The sequence below is a fragment of the Anas acuta genome, chromosome 15, assembly GCF_963932015.1.
Source record: "Anas acuta chromosome 15, bAnaAcu1.1, whole genome shotgun sequence".
Lineage (NCBI taxonomy): Eukaryota > Metazoa > Chordata > Aves > Anseriformes > Anatidae > Anas > Anas acuta.
Genome location: NC_088993.1, coordinates 5,801,748 through 5,822,103, shown reverse-complemented (window position 1 = coordinate 5,822,103; position 20,356 = coordinate 5,801,748). Strand labels below are relative to the sequence as shown.

The 20,356-nt window shown below is 61.5% G+C and overlaps 2 protein-coding genes across 2 annotated transcripts in view; one reads left to right on the top strand and one right to left on the bottom strand.

Annotated features, from left to right (window-relative positions):
* Positions 1–16,693, top strand: part of ABCA3 (ATP binding cassette subfamily A member 3) — a 27,316-nt gene extending 10,623 nt beyond the window's left edge. The window contains exons 9-31 of the mRNA XM_068698769.1: positions 219–392; positions 1,062–1,243; positions 2,163–2,309; positions 2,839–2,968; positions 3,338–3,492; positions 3,700–3,855; positions 4,171–4,381; positions 4,690–4,840; positions 5,445–5,543; positions 6,234–6,426; positions 7,216–7,519; positions 7,782–8,055; positions 8,295–8,499; positions 8,928–9,147; positions 9,374–9,532; positions 10,322–10,494; positions 10,937–11,071; positions 11,219–11,413; positions 12,011–12,198; positions 12,320–12,490; positions 12,601–12,788; positions 12,879–12,952; positions 13,505–16,693. Of these exons, the coding sequence (XP_068554870.1) occupies positions 219–392; positions 1,062–1,243; positions 2,163–2,309; positions 2,839–2,968; positions 3,338–3,492; positions 3,700–3,855; positions 4,171–4,381; positions 4,690–4,840; positions 5,445–5,543; positions 6,234–6,426; positions 7,216–7,519; positions 7,782–8,055; positions 8,295–8,499; positions 8,928–9,147; positions 9,374–9,532; positions 10,322–10,494; positions 10,937–11,071; positions 11,219–11,413; positions 12,011–12,198; positions 12,320–12,490; positions 12,601–12,788; positions 12,879–12,952; positions 13,505–13,636 (4,016 nt within the window). The 3' untranslated portion in view covers positions 13,637–16,693. The remainder of the gene's footprint in view (positions 1–218; positions 393–1,061; positions 1,244–2,162; positions 2,310–2,838; positions 2,969–3,337; positions 3,493–3,699; positions 3,856–4,170; positions 4,382–4,689; positions 4,841–5,444; positions 5,544–6,233; positions 6,427–7,215; positions 7,520–7,781; positions 8,056–8,294; positions 8,500–8,927; positions 9,148–9,373; positions 9,533–10,321; positions 10,495–10,936; positions 11,072–11,218; positions 11,414–12,010; positions 12,199–12,319; positions 12,491–12,600; positions 12,789–12,878; positions 12,953–13,504) is intronic.
* On the bottom strand, positions 16,337–20,356 carry MCRIP2 (MAPK regulated corepressor interacting protein 2). The gene is made up of 5 exons (XM_068698800.1): positions 20,197–20,356; positions 19,965–20,043; positions 17,304–17,431; positions 17,126–17,227; positions 16,337–16,810 (listed from the first exon to the last, which is right to left on the bottom strand). Exons 1-5 carry the CDS (start codon positions 20,246–20,248, stop codon positions 16,752–16,754), a joined length of 420 nt encoding a protein of 139 aa, XP_068554901.1. The 5' UTR covers positions 20,249–20,356; the 3' UTR covers positions 16,337–16,751.

The window sequence follows — 20,356 nt, the reverse complement described above, 5'->3', positions numbered from 1 at the left end:
CGTTTTCCACATTGTGCATTGGAAGTGTACCCTGGCACTTCCCAAACCAGATGGGCTCACGTGTTAGGGCCTCATCCAGCTGCTGCAGCCCCGGAGTGCACTGGGTTGGGCAACTCATCATCCTGCCCCCCTTGTACAAAAAATCTGAATCTCTGTGGATGGAAAGCTGGTGGGAAGTTGGTTGATGTTTTCCCTCCCTCTTTTCTCTGTGCTCACAGCAAATGTTGCGGCAGCTGCTGGTGGCTTCCTGTACTTCTTCTCCTACATCCCCTACTTCTTCATCTCGCCCCGCTACGACCTCATGTCCCACAGCCAGAAGCTGGCGTCCTGCCTTATCTCCAACGTGGCCATGGCCATGGGGGCGCAGCTCATCGGCATGTTTGAAGGAAAAGGTGAGCACGTCCTACGGTGCGTCAGAGCTTCCTGCGGTGGGTCGGGACGGGCTGGCAGGTGGTTTGAGGGGCAGAAAGAAGTCAGGGGGCGGCTGGATGTGAGCAGGATGGGTAATTTCAGGGTGCTCCACAGCTCTTGTCAGAACCAAGGCTCTGCCCTCTCCAAACCCATGCGTCTGGCAGTCACCAAATGGAGTCTGTGCTTTGCACAGTGCTGTCGCATGCTGCTTTGGTGGCAGAGTTAATTCTGTTCCAAGGGATGGGAACTTACTGTGTTTCCTCACCATTTTTTTTAATTTCTACATTAGTAAGAATTCGCTGTTGGTTCCAGCAGAGGCAGCATTTTTGCAAAGTGGTGGGACTAAGAGGAGGCTGCAGTGGCCAGAGAGGGGATGGTTTCTTCCCAGGGCAGTTATGGAGAATGGGATAGAAGTTGGTGATGTGTGCAGGGGACAGGGTGGGAGCCTCCAGATTTAGTATGCTTCTGCTACGTCTTTATGTATTTGAAATGGAGGTTGTTGGGCTGTGCATGTGCTTCTCGTTATAGAGCACGGAATTAGGGTCGGGGGTGCTATCTTACAGCCCTGGGAACAGCTGCTGCTCCCCTCCATCCTTCTGGGGGTGAGCAGTGCCCTGGGCAGGGGTGAGCAGTGCCCTGTGTCACTGCAGGGACTGGCATTCAGTGGAGGGACCTCATGAAGCCCATCAGCGTGGACGACAACTTCACCTTGGCACAAGTCCTGGGGATGCTGCTCCTGGACTCGGTGCTCTATGGCCTGGTGGCCTGGTACGTGGAGGCTGTCTTCCCAGGGGAGTACGGCGTGCCGCAGCCCTGGTACTTCTTCCTGACGGTGAGCACTGCCTGCACACCCTTTCCACCCTTTCCAGCAGGACTTAGGGGCATTACTCAGCGATGTTTTCTGGTTTGGGGCTGTGCAGCAGGTCGGACTAAAGCGAAAGGGTGGCACCACCAGCTTCCATCTGTGGTCAAGGGTGATGCAGCCAGATTTTTTTCCATGACCTGCAAGACGTAGTTCTTGTCTTTCAATCTTTGTCCCAACACTTCTTGGCACGCACGGTGTTGCTGACCGTGTCTCCATGCCCCAAGCAAAGGCATCAGAGAGAAGACCCAGGTGAGGGCCAGCAGATACAGTCACTTGAGACCACCCTGAGCAGCAAGGTGCAGCGGGGTCTGTCCCGTGCTGTCACCGCTGGCCTGGGGAGGCTGCAGCTGCAGGGCCAGCCAGTTGTCACCCGTCGGCTGTGCTGCACTCACTGCCAGGTCTGATGTCACCCCAGCCTGGCCCCGTGGTGGTCACTGCAGCTCAGCTGCTTGCTGAGAATTGCCTGAGCTGCACTGAGACATCGCTTCTGATCGCGTGAACGTTGGGAGGCTTTTCCTCCTCCCCTCTAAACCCCCTTATCCCAGCATAATTGCACTCGAGCATCCGACTTCCTCTTGAAGCTAGACTCACACAGAGCTCTTGGTGGAGCAGAGATGCGGGTGTTGGGATGGTGATTTGGGGCAGAAGGCAGTAGTACCCCAGTGCAGCCCTGTGCTGGGCACCTTGGTGTGCTGGCACTCGGATGCCCTAGGTCCGGGAGATGCTGACTTGCTGTTTACACAGGGTTTTAAGGTCCTGGACACTTAATTCCTAGAGAAGCAGGTCAAAAAGGGTGTAACTGCAGCAAGTGGATCCCAGGCCTTTTCCATTTAGAGCATACAGGGTTTTGGGGGCTGATGAATGTCTCTCTGCCTTCTCCTGTCAGCCCTCGTACTGGTGCGGGCGCCCCAGGACGGTCGTGGGAAAAGAGAAGGAAGAGGAGGAGGACCCTGAGAAAGCCCTGAAGAGCCAGTACATCGAGGAGGAGCCTTCTGACCTCGTGTCAGGAATCAAAATAAAGCACCTTTCCAAGGTACTGCCTGCCCAGCACCAATTCTGGTCCCGTGCTCTCCCTTCCCCCGTGCTGTCTCAGCGTTCGAGCAGTCCCCAGCCGTGCAGCTCCTGCAAGGAGCAGCCAGGTGTGGTGGCCGACAGGAGCACAGCTCAGGCCTTTTCCCACAATTTGTCAAGCGATCTCACAGCACCCTGAGCTCATGGGGCGCCTTGATCCCTGCTCTGGAAGGGCAGTAGGCATGGCCTGCGTGGTGGTCCATGGTCCATGGTGGTCCCCGTTCCTCCAGCACAGCAGGCCTGCAGGGCTCTCCGTCCTGGTCCCACCGGGCTGAGCTGTGCTTGCCCATGCAGCAGCAGTGCCCGTTGCACCTGGTGCTTGGTTTTCTGAAAGCTCCCACCTCTGGGGAGGTTCCCCATCACTTACTGCCCTCTTCACCCAGGGGTCTTCAACCCCACGTGAGCGTCACAGGCTTGGGCTGTCTGGAGGGCGTAGGCCTGACAGCACCCGCCCTGAGTGCAGCATCAGCTCAGTAACATGATCCCTGCAGGTCTTCAGAGTGGGAAACAAGGTGAAGGAGGCAGTCAAGGACTTAACGGTGAACATGTACGAAGGGCAGATCACCGTGCTCTTGGGACACAACGGGGCTGGGAAGACCACCACTCTGTCCATGCTCACAGGTAGGGGCTGTGTCCTGCCGCGGGCTTGCTGGGCAGGGCTGGGTGGGGTCCTCTCTGTGCTTCCTCTCTGAGCCTGGGGAGGGTTTTGCCCTTCCTCAGAGCACCTTGGGTTTGCTGAGCTGTTAGCCGGGGACGGCAGGGTGTTGGGAGGCACATCAGTGCCTGGGGGAGATGGAGGGAGCCTGGGGGATCGGCCTGAGGGTGTCCTCTGGAGCTCCCCTGTGGGTGGGAGGGAAGAGCTCCATGCCCCAGCCTCAGCGGGTGCTGGCCAGGCAGCACCTGGGGGGGCTCATGGCCACGGCAGGGCCCTGCCCTTTCCTCCAGCTCAGCCGTGCAGGCTCAGCACGGTTCTGCTGCTGCTCCTCGCAGGTCTGTACTCCCCGACGAGCGGGCAGGCGTACATCAACGGCTACGAGATCTCGCAGGACATGGTGCTGATCCGCCGCAGCCTGGGGCTGTGTCCCCAGCACGACGTGCTCTTCGACAACATGACGGTGGAGGAGCACCTCCACTTCTATGCGGGGGTGAGCCTGGGGCTGGGGCAGCCTGGGGCTCGTGGTGCAGCACCCCATGCTGCTCATGGGGCTGTCAGCGGGCAGGCGAGGCCCTGGGTGTGGAGCAGGGGCCGTGGTGGGGCTTAGCAGCCGGTTGCTGGTGAGGTGGGAAGGGTTTTTGTCAGGGATGCTTGCCCCCTGCGGGTGTACCAAGCCCTCTTTCTTTTTGTCGAGCAGCTGAAGGGGTTCCCAGCCTCCAAGTGCCCCGAGGAGATCAACCACGTCCTGCGGATCCTGAACCTGGAGGACAAACGCCACTCGCTGACCAAGGCGCTCTCCGGAGGCATGAAGAGAAAGCTCTCCATCGGCATCGCCCTCATCGGGGACTCCAAGGCAAGCATCCGCGGTGGGGCTCGCTTTGAGCCTTTCTCCCTGGGGTAACATGGGCTTTTTTTGCAGCTCTGAGGTTGTCCCTCACCCGTTGTGTGCTAGGAGCTGCAGGGGCAGTGAGGAGGAGGTGGAAGCACTGCCACGAAGGGAAGCAGCTCTGAGACTGATGTCCTGAAGCTGCAGTGCAGCTCTGCTGCCTGGGAACTCCCCCAGACAAACTTCGGGGTCTCAAGGCTCATGGGTGCCAGGGTTACCCCTTCCAGCACCACCGTGCCTCTCCCAGACCCGTTTTGACCCGCACCCATCTCCCACACACAGGTGGTGATGCTGGATGAGCCAACATCGGGGATGGACCCAGCCTCTCGCCGAGCCACCTGGGACCTCCTCCAGCAGCAGAGGAGCAACCGCACCATCCTGCTCACCACCCACTTCATGGACGAGGCCGACCTGCTGGGGGACCGCATCGCTATCATGGCCAAGGGCGAGCTGCAGTGCTGCGGCTCCTCGCTCTTCCTCAAACGTAAATACGGTAAGGAAGGAGCAGGCGGGCTGTGCCAGTGTTTGTCCTCTCCCTGCATCCCCGTCATCCTGTTACGCCTTTCCTGAGGCCCATACCCTGCTTGTTTCTCACAGCTGGTCGCTCAGAGGTGGCTGGTGCTGTGAAAGCTTTGCTCCTTGGCTTGCCTTCAGCCCTTCTTGCTGGCTTTTGCATTGTGACCACAGCCCATGCAAAGCCAGCAAGGCCCTGCAGTGCCTTGGCAGCCCCCCTGGCAGCCCCTCTCTGTGCTCCAGCACTGAAGGGCCAGGTCTTACCCTCTTTTTTTCCCCTCTTCCCAGGGGCAGGATACCACATGGTGATGGTGAAAGAGCCTTACTGTAACCTGGGGGAGATCTCCCGCCTCATCTGTCAGTACGTGCCCAACGCCACCATGGAGAGCAACGCCGGGGCAGAGCTGTCCTTCATCCTACCCAAAGAGAGCACCCACAGGTAATGGTGTCACCTCCTGCTCTCCCTCCCCAAGCGGGTCCCCTGTCCCCATGCACTGGGGGATCTCTGCTCTCTGCATCTCCTGGGAAGCTGTGGGTGTGTGTGAGCCTGTGGCTGCAGTGCTGGTCCTGAGGAGTTGAGTTGGGTTCCTCTTCTCACGGCAGTCCTCCGGCACGTCACTCCTGCCACCATGCCTGTCATGCAGAAACTGCCTGGGCAGGGTGTGGGAGGCTGGGGGCGTTGGTTTCTCTGGATGGGGCAGTGGCACAAGGGTGGATGAGGCTGACAAGGGAGAACAGCAGAAGACGGAGCCCAGATGCTGTTCCTGGGGATAGAAGGACACACAGTGCTGCGGGCAGCCCTGAAGCTGGCTGCAGAACTCAAACCATCACTTTGAGATCTCTCATCCTCTGCTCACCTGTGGCTGTGCTGAAATCCAAGCCCCAGGGTGTGCCCCTGGATGGGTGCTGCACTGCACGGCTTTGTCTGCCGTCTGTGAAACCACCTCCCGGTGCCCCCGAGCAGGGGGATCTGCCCGGAGCTGGCTTTTGGCTGCAGCAGAAGGGATGAGCAGCAGAGCCTGACACCTCGCTCGTCCTTCCAGGTTCGAGGCCCTGTTCACGGAGCTGGAGCAGAAGCGGGAGGAGCTGGGCATCGCAAGCTACGGTGCCTCGGTCACCACCATGGAGGAAGTCTTCCTGAGGTAGGGGGACAGGGAGCTGGGCTGTGGTCCAGCTGGTGGGAAGAGCAATGTGTGGGGGCATGAGCTGGGTCATCCATTGTGAGCTGAGTCCCACCAAGAGTGGTGGTCAGGAACCCTTCGGGGCTGGCTGCGCAATCCACGTGCCTTAGTCATGTCCTGCAAGAGTTTTCCAGAGGGTAATGGGATTGGGACCATGCAGCGTGTGGGCAGGGGTGGCCTGGGCTCTGTGAGCAGCGCTGGGACAGTCCCAGCAGCTGTCTTGTGGCACAGCCCCCATGGGCATCAGCAGCAGTGGTGTCCAGCACAGCCCCCCAGCTCTCTGGGCTGGAAACAGCAAGTCCAAGTGTCGGTTTGAAGTCCCACTAAGTCATGTTTTTACCTTTTCCCTGCAAAAACAAACATTTGATTTTTAATGGATTAAAAAACAAAAACACAATTGCAACTGTGGAAGAAGCTTCATACAGGCAGCACCTTTCTGCCATGGGCCCTTCCCAAAGTTCTGTGTCTGAATGTCCAGACTGGGGGAAAAACACCTGCCTTGGGGTGAGAAGGAAGGTTGGAAGGCTCCATCCAACGCAGGTTGTGTTGGGCTCTCCACAGCACATGTGGGTTTTGTCTCCTGGGTTTGGCTTCTCCAGCTTGATCCCGTCTGGGTTCTCCTCTCACCCTCCCCTGTCCCTCCTGGTGCAGAGTTGGGAAGCTGGTGGACTCCAGCATGGACATCCAGGCCATCCAGCTGCCTGCTCTGCAGTACCAGCACGAGAGGCGTTCCAACGACTGGGCCATGGATGACTCCAGCAGCCTGAGCGGGATGACGGACATGACGGACGACAGCGGAGCGCTCATCACCGAGGACTGCTCCAGCATCAAGCTCAACACCGGGGTGAGTGCTGGCTGTCAGGGCCCCAGGGACAGGACCTTGGCAGTGGGGTTACCGGACAGAGCCCCCCCACAGCCCCGTCTCACCTTGTGTGAGTTGGAAGTAGCAGGTGGAGAAGTGGAATCCTAAACTTGGGTGCAAATTATTTTAAGGGTCGCTTGGGGTTGGTCACTGCCAACCTGCACGTTAATCCCGTGCTCTGTAGAGGTGCCACCTTATGAAGATGTCTGGGTGATCCCAAGTGTTTCTCATCTGCTTTTGCTACAGCCCTTGGCGTTTCCAGCAGGGAGATGAGAAGGGTTTCTTTCCCTCGCTGGGTGTTTCAGATCTGCCGCAGTCCTTCATGGCCCGCTGCCTACGTGCCTGTGATAAGTTGCCCTGTCCTTCTCAAGGGCACGTCACACACTAGAGGGAGAAAGATGTTTATGGTTTAAAAACTAAAGAAGGCGCTCACATGCGCTGGGCCTGGGAGCTCCGGGCCTCTCAGCTGCCTTGGCAGGCAGCCGTGCCGCAGCAATCCTATTTGAGAACCTCCCGTGCTGAGGGTTGGGCTGAGGTGAAGGCCGTGTCTGAAGCTGCTTTTCTGAGCCCTTAGATCCCAAAGTGGATTCTGAACGGCTGACCAGCTGCACCGAAGTCAAGCAGCTGCCCTGCTAACCCCCTTTGCTGGAAGCAGCTGGTGGCACAGCCTGGGGGCCGGAGGGGGACAGGGAGGGGGCCCTGGGCTCGTTCCCTCCCCAGCCGTGCGGGGTGGTGCTGGGCCCGGCTCTGACCTGCCTTCTCCCCTGCCAGTTCTACCTGTGCTGCCAGCAGTTCTATGCCATGTTCATGAAGCGAGCCATGTACAGCTGGCGCAACTGGAAGATGGTGGCAGCGCAGTTCCTCGTGCCTCTGATCTTCACCGCCTTTGCCCTCATCGTGGCCAAGACCTTCCCGGGACCCAGAGACTCCTCCCTGCTGAGGCTGACGCTGGAGCCCTACGGCCAGACCATTGTGCCTTTCTCCGTCCCGGCCACCTCGGCTCTGTCGCAGAAGCTGGCAGAGCAGTACGTGGAGCTGCTGGATGCCCAGCACCAGGCGCCGCTGGCGGTGCTGGGTAAGGCTTGGCAGGGCACGTGGGCAGTGCCCAGCGACGTGTTTGGGGGCTGCAGGCTTCTCCCCTGCAGCTGGGGTCCCACCTGATGCACCCTGTTGCATCCTGTCCTGCGCAGGAGGGTCCCACGGTGGGCTCCTTCCCCTCCTCACCCGGGCAGAGCTGTGTTTTTGGGGCCGAGTGGGCCACCAGGGGGTTTCTCCAGGTGGTCCTGGTCAGCTCTCGTTGCCTGGAGTCCGCCTGTAACAGCAGCGGTGTTCGGCAGGTGGCCTGGAGGAGTACCTCATCTCGAGAGCATCCCAGGAGGGGGGAGCCTTCAACGAGCACTACATTGCCGCCGCCTCCTTCGAAGGAGCTGGGAACCGCACGATGGTCACCGCGCTCTTCAACAACCAGGCCTACCACTCCCCCGCCACGGCCCTAATGCTGGCCGACAACGCAGTCTTCAGGGTGCTGGCAGGCCCCAACGCCTCCATCACGGTCACCAACTACCCGCAGCCCCGCAACATCACCGAGAAGGCCAAAGACCAGCTCATGGAGTACGTCCGATCGCGTGGTGCTTCCTTTCCTGCTAGGGTGTCTGGCAGGGTGGGTGGAGGTTTGTGGTGTGCCAGGAGGGCTGTTTGTGCCCTCGTCCCACAGAGACGTGCTTTTTTTTGGGGCATTCCCTAGTGTAGACTCCACGGGACGCACGGTGAAGGTGTGTTGGCCCCGTGCGGCCTCCGTGTCGGTCTGTCAGGCTGTTCCTGTCCTAACCAGCCCTGCTGCTCTCCCGCAGGGGCCAGACCGGGTTTGCCATTGCGATCAACCTGCTGTACGGCATGGCCTCGCTCGCCAGCACCTTTGCCCTCCTGCTGGTCAGTGAGCGGGCCATCAAGGCCAAGCACGTCCAGTTCGTCAGCGGCGTCTACGTGGTCAACTTCTGGCTGTCCGCCCTGCTCTGGGACATCATCAACTTCCTCATTCCCTGCGCTCTGATGCTGGTAGGTCGCTGCTGACAGCCCAACACCCTCCTGCCTCAGTGAAACCCCCACAGCTCATGGAAAGTTGCAGGGATCTCCCAGATGAGCTCCGGGTGCTTCTTGTGGATCCTCTGGGAGATCTGGGATGTGTGTTGGTAGAGCCCAGCTCCCCTGATCCAGGTCGGTTGGGTGCAGAAGGTGTGGGCACTGGCACTAGAAAATCTGACATGTGGGAGCATGGAGAGAAGTTCCCTGAATTCACCCTTAGGCATCAAAATCTGCAGAAAGAGGGCTTTCCTTGGGGACGGGCATGGGCTGCTGGTGCTGCCAGCAGGAGCTGTGTGGGAGCAGTTCCCTGGTCAGGGCGGTGCAGCCTGGGCCATGGAGGCAGGATGGCATCGCTTGCAGTCAAGACAAACGTGTGCTCTCCTCACCTTGCTGTGCCCCAGGTGATATTCCAAGCCTTTGACGTGCAAGCCTTCACGCAAGACAGCCACCTCGTCGATGTGATGCTGATCTTCCTCCTTTATGGCTGGGCCATCATCCCCCTTATGTACCTCCTCAGCTTCTTCTTCTCGGTGGCAGCCACTGCCTACACCCGCCTCACCATCTTCAACATCCTCTCGGGCACAGCCACCTTCCTCGCTGTCACCATCATGAGCATCCCAGGTGGGTGGCTGCCCCCTCTGCACACCCAGTCACCGAGAAGATGCAGCCCTAAGGGGACTCCTTCACACTTAGGCTCTGGGGCCACATAGCAGAAACCCCCCCAGACAGCCCCTTCTCACCCGTTAAGCAGAACAAAATGTGTTGTTTCTCCTTCTGAGATGCGTCAGGGTCTTTCTCTAAAAGCAGATAAATCCAGCCTGTTGATCCTCCTCTGGTCCTCTTTCAGAGCTGGGCTTGGTGGACCTCTCCAGAACCCTGGATAAAGTCTTCCTGGCCTTACCCAATTACTGCTTGGGCCAGTGCATCAGTGACTTCTACCAGAACTACGAGTTCATTCAGTTCTGCACCTCCTCCGTTGAAGCCATCTTCATCTGCAAGGCATTCAGTGAGTCTCTGCCTTGGTCCTGGCCGGCCCCTTTTGGGGTTCTCTTGTGGGGCTGGGGGTGCTGGGAAGGCTGGTGTGGGTCCAGCAGGGCTGTGGGCAGCTCTGGTTCTGTTCTGGAGGAAATCCAGCTGGAGTTGGAGGTGAGCTCTGCTCTGCATGTGCCCTGTGGCAGCTGGAGGTGATGGAGTGGGGTTTGTGGTGGGGACGGGGCTAAAAAATCCACAACGGCATCTGGGTCCCTGCTGTGGGGGTGCCTGTCCCCAGGGTGCTCCTGGCTGGGGCTTGGGAAGGAGATGCTCACCTGGGGAGGTGGCTCCAGTGTCACCAGGCCTCGAACCCGACCTGGGCAGTAGCTCCAGGTGCCATTTTAAAGCAAAAACAGGGCAGCATTGGAGCGATCTAGATAAGGAACCTTTTTTTCTTGCTAATGAGAAGCCAGGAGCTGGACTCGGTGATCCTTGTGGATCCCTTCCAACTCGGGGTATTCTTTGATTCTGTGATTTGGAGGAAAATGTGGACTGGGGAAAGTCTCATGGACTAGTCAGGAAAAGCCAGGCACGGTCCTGAACGAGTGACTCGGTGTCTTCTGTGTCTGTGCCCAGCACCTTGGTGCCAGATGCCCTCCAGGACCTGAATCCTCTTGTGGGAAGTGCTGGAAAGAGCTGTGGGCAGGGAGCCCGGTGGGGGTGGGGATGGGGCTGGCAAAGCTCACAGCTTTCTCTGAAGCTTATCTGCCCTTCCCCAGAGTGGGGATTGATCCAAGTGTGGTTTTGTTCCAACCCTGCTCAGATATCAGCTATCAAATGAACTACTTCTCCTGGGAGTCGCCTGGGATCGGGCGGTACCTGACCTCCTTGACCATCCAGGGCTTCTCCTTCCTCTTCCTCCTCTTCCTCATTGAGACCAACCTTCTCTGGAGGCTGAGAACTTTGGTCTGTGGCATCTGCAGGCGGCGGAAATGGGTGAGCTGAAGCACGTGGGGGGGAGAAGCAAGGTGCCCTTGTGACAAAGCAGGAGTCCCCGCGGGCTGGAGACAGGCCTGTGTCCCTTGCTCAGATCCAACCCAAATGCTGGGGGTTCGTGGGGTCACTCGTGGTGGTTAGGGCTCCAAATTCTGCTTCTGCCTCCATTTGGCACTCTGCATGAAGTGTCACTTGGCTGGGACGCTTCAGGAGCTGCAGCTCCCAAACCCCACGGGCTCTTGGCCTTTTTACCTCAATCATCTTCCCTGGGGAGCAGCCGTGGGGCGGGTTGCTCCGAGGGGCAGGTCCTGTGGGGCGTGTGGGTTGGAGTGGGGTGCCCTGGAGGTGGCTGATGGAGGGGGTGGCTCCTGCCAGGCCAGCCCAGAGGAAGCCCCTTGTCCCCCAGCAGCAAGGTGACGGTGCTTCTTGTCCCTGCGTTCAGGTGGCACTGCTGAACAGGGTGTCCGTGCTTCCCGAGGACCGTGACGTAGCAGACGAGAGGAAGAAGGTTTTGGAGTCACCGCCAGAGCTGCTGTCATCTCTGAGCAGCCCCCTGGTCATCAAGGAGCTCACTAAGGTGAGGAGAGCGTGGTCCGTGCTGGGCATCCTGCTGGGAGCAGAGCCGTGCTCCCTGGGGGCTGGTGAAGCCCCCGCCAGCCTGGCTGTGCCGTGGGGCACCTGGCACGTGCCGTGTCCTGCACGCTTGTGCTGTGCTCTCCCCCAGGTCTACGACAGCCGGGAGTCCCTGCTGGCAGTGGACAGGATCTCCTTGGCGGTCAGCAAAGGGGAATGCTTTGGTCTCCTCGGCTTCAACGGAGCGGGCAAAACCACCACGTTCAAGATGCTGACAGGTGATGAGAGCATCACGTCAGGGGATGCCTTCGTGGATGGCCACAGCATCCTGGCCAACATCAAGAAGGTACCGAGGGCTGCAGGGGCGGTGTCTGGTGTCCTGCTGGGCTGGGCCATCTCCAGGTGCCTCTGAGGAGGGCATGGTTGCGAGTGTCAGGGGTGATGTGATGCCCCAGGGATGCGGTGTTCTCATCTGGCTCCCCGTTAATTTGTTCACCTGGAAGCAGTCCCCTCTCCACTGCGTTAACAGATAGGAAACAAAGGGAAGCCTAACCTTGGGAGGGTGGCAGAAGCTTTAAAATGGGTTAGCTCTGCAACTGGGCACGTGAAAAACGTGAGTTAGTGCCCACGGTCAGACGGTGGTCTCCCTAAAACAAGCAGGTGAGATGCTTCCAAACCCCTGCTAGGTCTCTCCTTGCTGGGAATCGCCCACTCCCTGTGGCAAGGCAAGAGATAAGTCACAACCCGAAACACCCCGGAGCATGGGTCGGGGGTTTCAGCCCCATCCCTGGGTGCACCTACCCCATCAGCCCTGGCCATCCCCGTTACACAAAGCCCGTAACCTCGCGGAGGGGCAAAGCAACCCTCTGGGGGTGCCAGGGCACCTCGCGGTGCAGACCTGCTGCCGAGCTGACCCCCTTGGCTTCCTCTCTTCCCCCCCAAGGTCCAGCAGCGGATCGGGTACTGCCCGCAGTTCGATGCCCTCCTGGAGCACATGACGGGCCGCGAGACCCTCAGCATGTACGCCCGGCTGCGGGGCATCCCCGAGCGCTACATCGGCAGCTGCGTGGAGAACATGCTGAGGGGGCTGCTCCTGGAGCCCCACGCGGACAAGCTCGTCAGGACCTACAGGTGAGCAGGGCCTCAAACGCGCCCCTGCGTGCCCCCACACCCTCTCCGAGGGGTCCTCTCCACTTTTCCTGGCGTGGTTTCTCTGTGCTCATGTCGGGCCCCTCTCCGTCTCCCCCTGCAGCGGTGGCAACAAGCGGAAGCTGAGCGCCGGCATCGCCCTGATCGGCGGCCCCCCCGTCATCTTCCTGGACGAGCCCTCCACCGGCATGGACCCCGTGGCCCGGCGTTTGCTCTGGGACGCCGTGACGCGGACGCGGGAGTGTGGCAAATCCATCATCTTCACCTCCCACAGGTGACTCCTCCGGCCAGGGCTCGGCCCGAGGTTTTGGGGGAGCGGCGGGCAGAGCCGGCACGTCCCGGCACCCCTGCCCCCCTGAACGATCCCCCCCTCGTGTCCCGCAGCATGGAGGAGTGCGAGGCCCTGTGCACGCGGCTGGCCATCATGGTGAACGGGCAGTTCAAGTGCCTGGGCAGCCCCCAGCACCTGAAGAGCAAGTTCGGCAGCGGCTACACCTTGCTGGCCAAAACGCGGAGCGACGAGGAAGGCGAGCTGCAGGCCTTCAAGGCCTTCGTGGAGAAAACTTTCCCAGGTACCGGGAGCTGCCGGGCTGGGGGCCGGGGGCTTTGGTGAGCTTCAGGAGTTTCTTAGCTCAGAGCCTCTCTCTCCTGGTCTCTCCCAGGCAGTGTCCTGAAGCACGAGCACCAGGGCATGGTGCATTACCACTTGACCAACAAGAACCTCAGCTGGGCACAGGTAAGGGGTTGCTGGGGCACCTCTCCTCCCTTTGCAGGAGGAGGTAAGGGTGGCCGGGGGGGTGGCTGCGTTCCTGCGTGTTCACACGCTGATTTTGCTTGTGTTCATCTCCAAGCATCTCCTGAAGGCTCTGTGACAGGAGGGGCTGTGTTTGGTCATCACATCCATCCCAACTGGCGTCTCCCTGCTGGGAGCACAGCACAGGTTCCCGTGAGCCAGCACAGACCCTCCAGGGCCTGCGGGGTTTGAGCCTCGCTGCTCCTTGCTGCTCCCCGGGGCTGCAGGCGGTGGCTTTGCAGAGCCACCAGCCCTGTTGGACCCCAGCCCAGGAAACGTGTGCATTTTTTTAATGGGCTCGGGTACTCTGCTAAATAATGGTGCTCTGCTAAATAATCCGTCTCCTGGCTTCTCACCACCCTCCTGCCAGGAAAGGTTTTGCTGCCCCGTGGTTTCCATGGGGAAAAGCTTTGCTCTTTCAGCCGCAGCCTGCTGTGGCTCTCCCCAGGATGAGGGATCTGGCAGTGACTGGTGCTGCTGTGCTGTCCCGTGCAGGTCTTTGGGGCCTTGGAGAAAGCCAAAGAGAAGTATCGCTTAGAAGACTATTCGGTTAGCCAGATATCCCTGGAGCAAGTCTTCATGAGCTTCACTCGCTTCCAGCACTACACAGAGGACAGAGGGAAATGAGCAAAAGCCCCCTGGTGTCCTTCTCCATGGACTGGCCCTGCTGCCTATACATAGTATATATAGAGACAGTAATTTATATATCAGCGTGTGTCTTAAATAATGTATAAATGTAAGAAAATTTTCACTGGGGTGGGGAGAGGATGGAATCGTACCCTCTGCTCTCGGGAACACGAGCAGTGCGTGTGCACGGGTGTGCGTGTGCCTGCGTGCGCATGTGACACTTCACTCGTCATCATTTGTCCCCATCTACAAAAAAAAAAAAGCCCCCGAAGCTGGGGAAGGCACGGACGGGTGCAGGCAGGCGTTGTGGGCTGGGGCTGGAGCTCCATCGGCAGCGGGGCGCAGGAGCCTCGGGTCCCCACACACCCGTCCCGTCCCCCCCCACACACCCTGCCCGGCACTCACACGCACCAGGAGGTTGCTTCATGGTCTGTGCACGCATGCTGAATTGTATTCTGTTCGCTGTTTTGGTTTGCTTGTGGTTTATCAGGATGCTGTTGAATAGCTTAGATCCAAAACGTTTGCTGGGTTAATTGGGGTGCTCTGTGGTTGCCCTCGGGGGCGCTTTGCCCTAGCTGGAGGGGACACAGAGGAGCAGCCGCAGGTTTTCCCCAGCAGCAAAACTCCCACCCCGAGCACGAGAGGTGCAGGGAAGGCAGGAAGGACAGGCTGTGTCTGCACAGCCCTGGTTAGCGCGAGCAGCGTGTGCTGAGTCGTCTCCGTTGGCACCAAAACCCCTGGTGCCACCACCCAGGCTCCTGGTGCCATGGCAAAAGGGAACCCCGAGAGCTCCTCTTCCTCCTGCTGCCCAAAAACCTCCATGGGTGCGGGCGAGCTGGGCAGCAGCCCGAGCAGAGTGCGAGGCCGTGCGGGGCTGGCGCTGGACCAGGGGAGGACACAGTGATGGCGAAACGCCCAGCACGTGATGAATCCTGCCCCAGGGCTCAGCGAGGAGGCAGCAATGGGGTGGAGGTGTTGCAGGCTGCCTGGGCATGCTGCCTGGCTCCGTGGTGCGTCCATTAAAAGGGTGAAACAGCAGCACTGCCCTGCAGCCTGTGCCACAGGCTGCAGGATGGAGGCTTGGAGCTGGCGATGCGCTCAGTGCGCCCGGGTCCTGCTGCTCTGCCCCCTCCTCACCGTGCTGGGCTGCAGCCCCCGCTGAGCAAAGAGCCCAGAGGCAGCAACGGGGATTAATTTTGGTGTTTCCCAGCGTTGCTTTTTTTTGTTTGTTTGTTTTCCATACGTGTTTACTCTTGTCTGTCTCTAACTAGTCCCTGTGTCACCTGCGGGCAGTCCCCTTCTGGCTGGCTGCTCCGCGATCAATGCAGAGCTATTTGCACTATAGTAATACACACAATTGCACATACTAAAATGAATTAATATTTATGGCAAGGGGTGCTGATTCCCTTCCTGTGATTGCATTGTCAGGGGTTGGGCTACGTTTTTGGGTTGGGTTTTTGTTTCGTTCCTGTAACCAAATCGTTCTTTCCTGTTCCGTCCTTCCCTTTGCCTACTGTTGTTGTTGAAGATGATGGTGCATCATGTTACTAAGAATTGCCCTGGATCTTAACCAAGTCTGTTTTTATTGGTGAGCAGCAGCCCCCCGGCACCCAGGAGCCCCCTTGGGCTGTGGGTGCAGGGGATCTGCTCGCTGGGAGCATCCCCACACCACGCGGGGGATAATGAGGGAGCCGGGGAGGAAAACCCCAGCACCCCCGACCTTCCCCTGCTCCGAGCTGCTCAGTTGCAAGGAAAATGTGTGCTGCTTTGTTGGGCTGTCCTGGATCTGCCCAGAGCGTGTTGAACTCGTGGTGCCAACTGGGGGCAGAGGGAGATGAGTAGGACAGGGCAGAGCTGCACCCACAGAGGGGGGCAGTGGGGCAGGAGGGCTGTGTGGCACAGCCACGCACCCCCAGCACGGGTCCTGCTGGGGCAGGAGGGTCCTGACGGGGTGCTGGGTGCCTGCAGGTCCCTGACACAGGACCGAGAGCGCTCCTGGCCTGTGCTGGAGCTGGCCCCAGGTGGGCACGGCCACCCTGAGGCACAGCCAAAGCTGTGGGGTGGTCCCCAAGGCCCCCAGGATCCCCCAAGGCCCCGTCCCGCACCTCTCCTCCTGCAGGGCCGGGATGCCGGGGGTGCAGCTGCTGCTTGGCCCCAGGCAGGAGCAGCGGGGATTGGGGATGTGGCTGCTGTGCCCAGGGGGGGGCTGCAGCACTGTTCTTGTTCCCACCATAGGAATAAAACAGATTTTTTTTTTCCAGTGGGTGTCTGCTGGCCTCCTTCAGAGTCAGGGGCAGCTCCAGCCGGAGTCCCGTGGCAGAGGGGTGGGCTCCAGCCTGGGAAAGGAAGGGAACTGGGGGCTGGTGGTGGGCCAGGGGGCTCTGCACTCACTGCTGGGGCTGCAAGCACCCCTCTGGGGGAAGTGTCCCCCGCCCCTTCCCCTGCAGGACGGTGCTGGCCCTCGCCCCCTTCTCCCTGCTGCTTTAACCCGATGTGCTGGAGAGACGATGCACAGCGCGGTTCTGACACCCCCCACCCCAAATGTGCCCCCACAGCAGCCTCCCTCGGCCTGTACGGGGTGGAAGAAGCAGGAGGCAGCTCCGAGGAGGGCCTGGAGGAATCCAGGGGGCTGCCCCAGCTCAGCCTCAGCCGCTCCCCCGAGCAAATCCTCCCCAGCCATGCCGCAAGCGCCTCGCCACAGGCAGTTTGAGCGCTTTATTGTCTGGCAGTCCTGCTACAGCCACCTGCTGTCCTCCTGGGGGGGGGGAGGCTGCTCCTGCCTGGCCCCAGCACGGCACCGCAGTGTCCCGGGGGGGCTGCCGGAGCCGCAGACGTCTCAGAAGTGGCACTTGAGGAATCCCGGCCGGGGCCGCTCGCGGCTCCTCCGCCCTGCGCAGGGAGCGGGCGCGTGGCCGGGCATGGCTGTGGTCCGGTCCCGCCGTCCTCGGGGGGCTGGCAGAGGGGGGTCACGGGGTCGCTGACATCTTGTAAAAAGGTGTTCCTAAATACCACCGAGTCCAGGGTGTGACCAGAGAGGCTCTTAGCTTTTTTTTTTTTTTTTTTTTAAAAAAAAAAAAAGAAGAAAAAAAAACTTTCTTCCCTTTTATGATACGGTTCAGATTTTGGCCAAAAACTGTTTTGCCCACCACTCCTCCAGGTCGATGGGAACAAAGTCTGAAAGAGAGGGGAGGGAGAGAGCATAGGAGGACAGCTGGAGAAGGCAGCAGAGCACAGCGTGTTCCCACCAGTGTGCGTTCCCTGTGGCTGGGAAAAACACCACGGAGATCCCCCCTCCCTGGAGCCCCCTCCCAGGCTGGGGCTATGGGGTCCCCAGGACAGGACTGGGGGCTCTCTACATGGCATCGGCCCCCCTTTGGTGGCTGGAGGAGGCACCGCTCTGAGACGAGGCAGCAGCGAGGCTGGGCCTCCAGCAGGGCCTGTGGGACCCCCCCCACATCCCCTCTCCACCCCACTCCACCCCTCACTCACATTTCAGGCTGGGGTCCGGGGTTTTCTCTACGTACTGCACGGGCCCGCGGGCGCTCTCCCCTCTCTGGCTGTCGTCCAGCTGCTGCTCGACCTCCTGCCAGGCTGGGGACAGAGGGCAGCGGGTGAGGCCCGGGCCAGCAGCCAGCACCCCACGGGGCCCCCCCAGAGCCCCCCACACCTTCGTAGACGAAGCGGACGTTCTCCTCGTGGGCCGCCGTGTAGCACTCCTCGGGCCCTGTGGTGTGTGGCAGCAGCACCTGGGGCCGCTTGCCGTTCACTCTGTTGAAGACGAGTTTCGGGAGCGGGCTGCGGGGGCAAGGCGAGGATTGAGGAGGAGGAGGAGGAGGAGCTGGTGCTGGACGGGTGCCGCAGGAGCTCGTGGAAGCAATGCACACGCAGCCAGCCCCAGCCTCCAGCCTGGCCGACAGGGCTGCCAGGGGACAGCGGGGACACGGCCGCGCGGCAGGGCCACCACGGCTCCGTGCCGTCCCCTCCCCATCACCCCACAGCACGGAGGGGCAGGACGGACACACAGACAGACAGGGTGGGCACCCAGGTCCCGAAGGCAGCGCTCAGCGATTCCTTCTCCCCCCCGCTCCAGCCTGGGCCTGAAGGTGCAAGAAGGCCGCGGGTGGCCCCGAGGCAGGTGGCAGTGCCCACGGGCAGGTCCCCGGGCCCAGCAGGGACATTTTGCTTTTCAGGTTTCGGCTGTGCCCCCGGTGAAGGCAGAAGGGTTGCTGCAGGGTGACGGCACGCTCGCTAGGCTGGGGGCACAGGGAAGCAGGCTGGGCCCAAAAGTAACGGGGAAAAGTGTGCCAGGGCGCACGGCGTGCTGCTCACCCCCCCGCCGTGCAGGGAGGCACACACAGCCCCTCACAGCCATGCAGGGGACACAGGAGGGGACACACAAACGTGTGGCACCAGGAACCCACCAGCTGCTGCAGCTCTGCAAAGCCTGGAGTGCTTCAGGACAAACACCTCCACCCCACGGCGAGGGGAAACCGAGGCACGGAGGCATTAAATGAGGGTAGCGCACGGCCACGTGCCCGGCCAGGCAGCCTTGGACTGCAAACCTTGGGAAGCGTTAAAACTGATGCAACAGGCGGCAAGGAAAGGTCACCCAGCACGAGAGGAGCTGGGAGGGTGAAGGGCACCACGGGTGGAGGAAAGCCCCAGGGGAACTGCGCCTGCAAGCACCGGAGGGGAGCTGACAGCAAAAGCAAGAGCTGCCCCCTCCCGCCCTGGCACAAAGGAAATTTGCTGCCCAAGAGGAATTGCTGAAACGCGAGGAAAATGGGAGTGAGATGTTGTTTGGGCAGTGGGAAGTGCTCTGAGCACAGGCAAACATCTGAACTCGTGATGCCGAGCTCGCTGGAGCGGCCCCGCTCCTCCTGCTGCAGCAGCGGGGTGCCCGGCTCCAGCAGCACATCCACAGGGCACTGGGGGAACTGGGACAGAGGTCTGGGAACTGGGACCACAGCGGGCTCCCCGCGACCTGGCACCCCTCCTGCCCGGAGCAGGACACTCGAACCCGTCTGGAAACCCTGCGAAGGCAGCCAGACCCGAACTGAGGAGCTGGAGCGAGGCTGGGCAGCGTGCTGCACGCCAAGGTTCAGTATTTGGGCTGCCCTTGAGCAGCTCCGGGGCAGGACACGCTCGCAGCGGTCACGCTTCTCACGGGACAAAGTCTGAAAGGCCCCAGAGCACGTGGGGGGGGGGGGTTGGAACATGGTTTGCAGAGCAGCAGAGCCGGAGCAGGCAGCCCCTGCCCGTGCCCCTGCAGCCTGCGGGAGCTGCCCCAAGGCATGGGGCAGGGGGAGGCTCCCCCAAAGCCCCGCAGCCCCAACCCCAGCCCCACACAGCCCCAGGGCACCCAGCACGTTCGAGCACCTGCTGCGGGGAGCTGGGAGTGTGAGCAGGCAGCCTGCCCTGAGGAGGGAGAGCGGTTCAAGCAGTTAATTTATGAGATGACAGGCAAGAAAGCAAGCTGGAGGTGAAGCTTTTCTTAGGCATTTCTTGAAGATGGAGGAAAGGGGAGAAAGCAGCATCGCCTCCTCCCGCTACAGCCAGCCCCGGGGCTCGCCCCAGCTCCCCAGCCCCACGCCTGCAGCAGCAGTGCCCTCCTTCTGGGAGGTTATCTCCCCCCTCCAGCCGCTTAACCCCCTTCCCCCAGCCCCTGCTGAGAGCTGGGAGCCCATCCCAAAGGTTTTTTTCCCCTTCCTTGGGGAGGGAAAGGGACAGGTGGCGAGGGCAGGGAGCAGACCCGGGCTGCAGGAGCCGCCTTGCGCAGCCGGCAAACCGCACGGAGCCGGGGGGAGCCCCCTGCTTGCAGAGCCTGGGGGGGCCGAGCACAGCCCGGGGGGGCCTAGCACAGCCCGGGGGGGGGCCGTAACCCACCGCAGCGGGGCCCTGCCGGGCTGCTGGAGGCGCAGCGGGCACCGCTTGAGCCCCGCTCCCTGCCCGGCCCTCCCCGCCGCTTGCACAACTCCGCCGGGGCCGGCCGCGGGGGGCTCCCAGCTCCCGGCGGGGGGGAGCTCGCAGCCCGGCCCCCCCGGGCTTTCAGGGATCGACCTCGCACTTAGCGCTGCCCGGGGGGGCGGCGAGGCTCCGCACCCCCTCCCCGCGGCGCTCAGCCCCCGCAGCCCCCCGGGGGGCAGCCCCCAACCGGGACCCCCCTCCCCGGCGCGCACCGCTCCCCCCCTCACCCTCCACGCTCCCTCCCTTGCCGGGGGGCTCCGTGCCCCGTCCCGCCCCCCCCTCCCTCCCCGTGGCGTCCCGTCCCGGCGCCGCACGGCCGCGGTCACCTTTCCCCAAGGTCACGGCGCTCCGAGGGGCTCACCTGGCGGGGGGCCAGGCACCGGGCTGCAGCCGGCCCCGCGGCTCGCCCACCTTGCTCTCCACCGGCTGCTGTGTCGGACCTGCGGGCGGCAGCGGCCGTCAGAGCCGGGCGGCGAGGAGCCGGGGGGGGCACCGGCACCGGCACCGCCGCTCGGCCCCCCCCCCCCCTTCCCTCCGCCTCCGCCTTTTCTGTTTGCTCCGTGTCCCCCCCCAACCTCCCCGGTCCCCGCTACCTGTGCGGCGCTGCGTGGCCAGCTTGCTGGGGCCGCGTGTCAGCGTGTACATCCTGCGGCCCCCCCCGACGGCACGGCCCGGCCCGGCCCGGCACGGCCCCGCCGCTCCTGCCGGCCGAGTGCGCTCGGCGCCCCCCCGGGGCCTTTAACCGGGACCGCC

What these genes read in the sequence shown, in the direction of transcription:
- MCRIP2 (XM_068698800.1), bottom strand. Translation starts at nt 20,248, where the DNA reads ATGTACACGCTGACACGCGGCCCCAGCAAGCTGGCCACGCAGCGCCGC. An exon ending in CGTCCGCTTCGTCTACGAAG is followed by an intron (nt 17,228 to 17,303) that starts GTGTGGGGGGCT and finishes CTCTGTCCCCAG; the next exon opens with CCTGGCAGGAGGTCGAGCAG. An exon ending in CCCGGACCCCAGCCTGAAAT is followed by an intron (nt 16,811 to 17,125) that starts GTGAGTGAGGGG and finishes CCTCTCTTTCAG; the next exon opens with ACTTTGTTCCCATCGACCTG.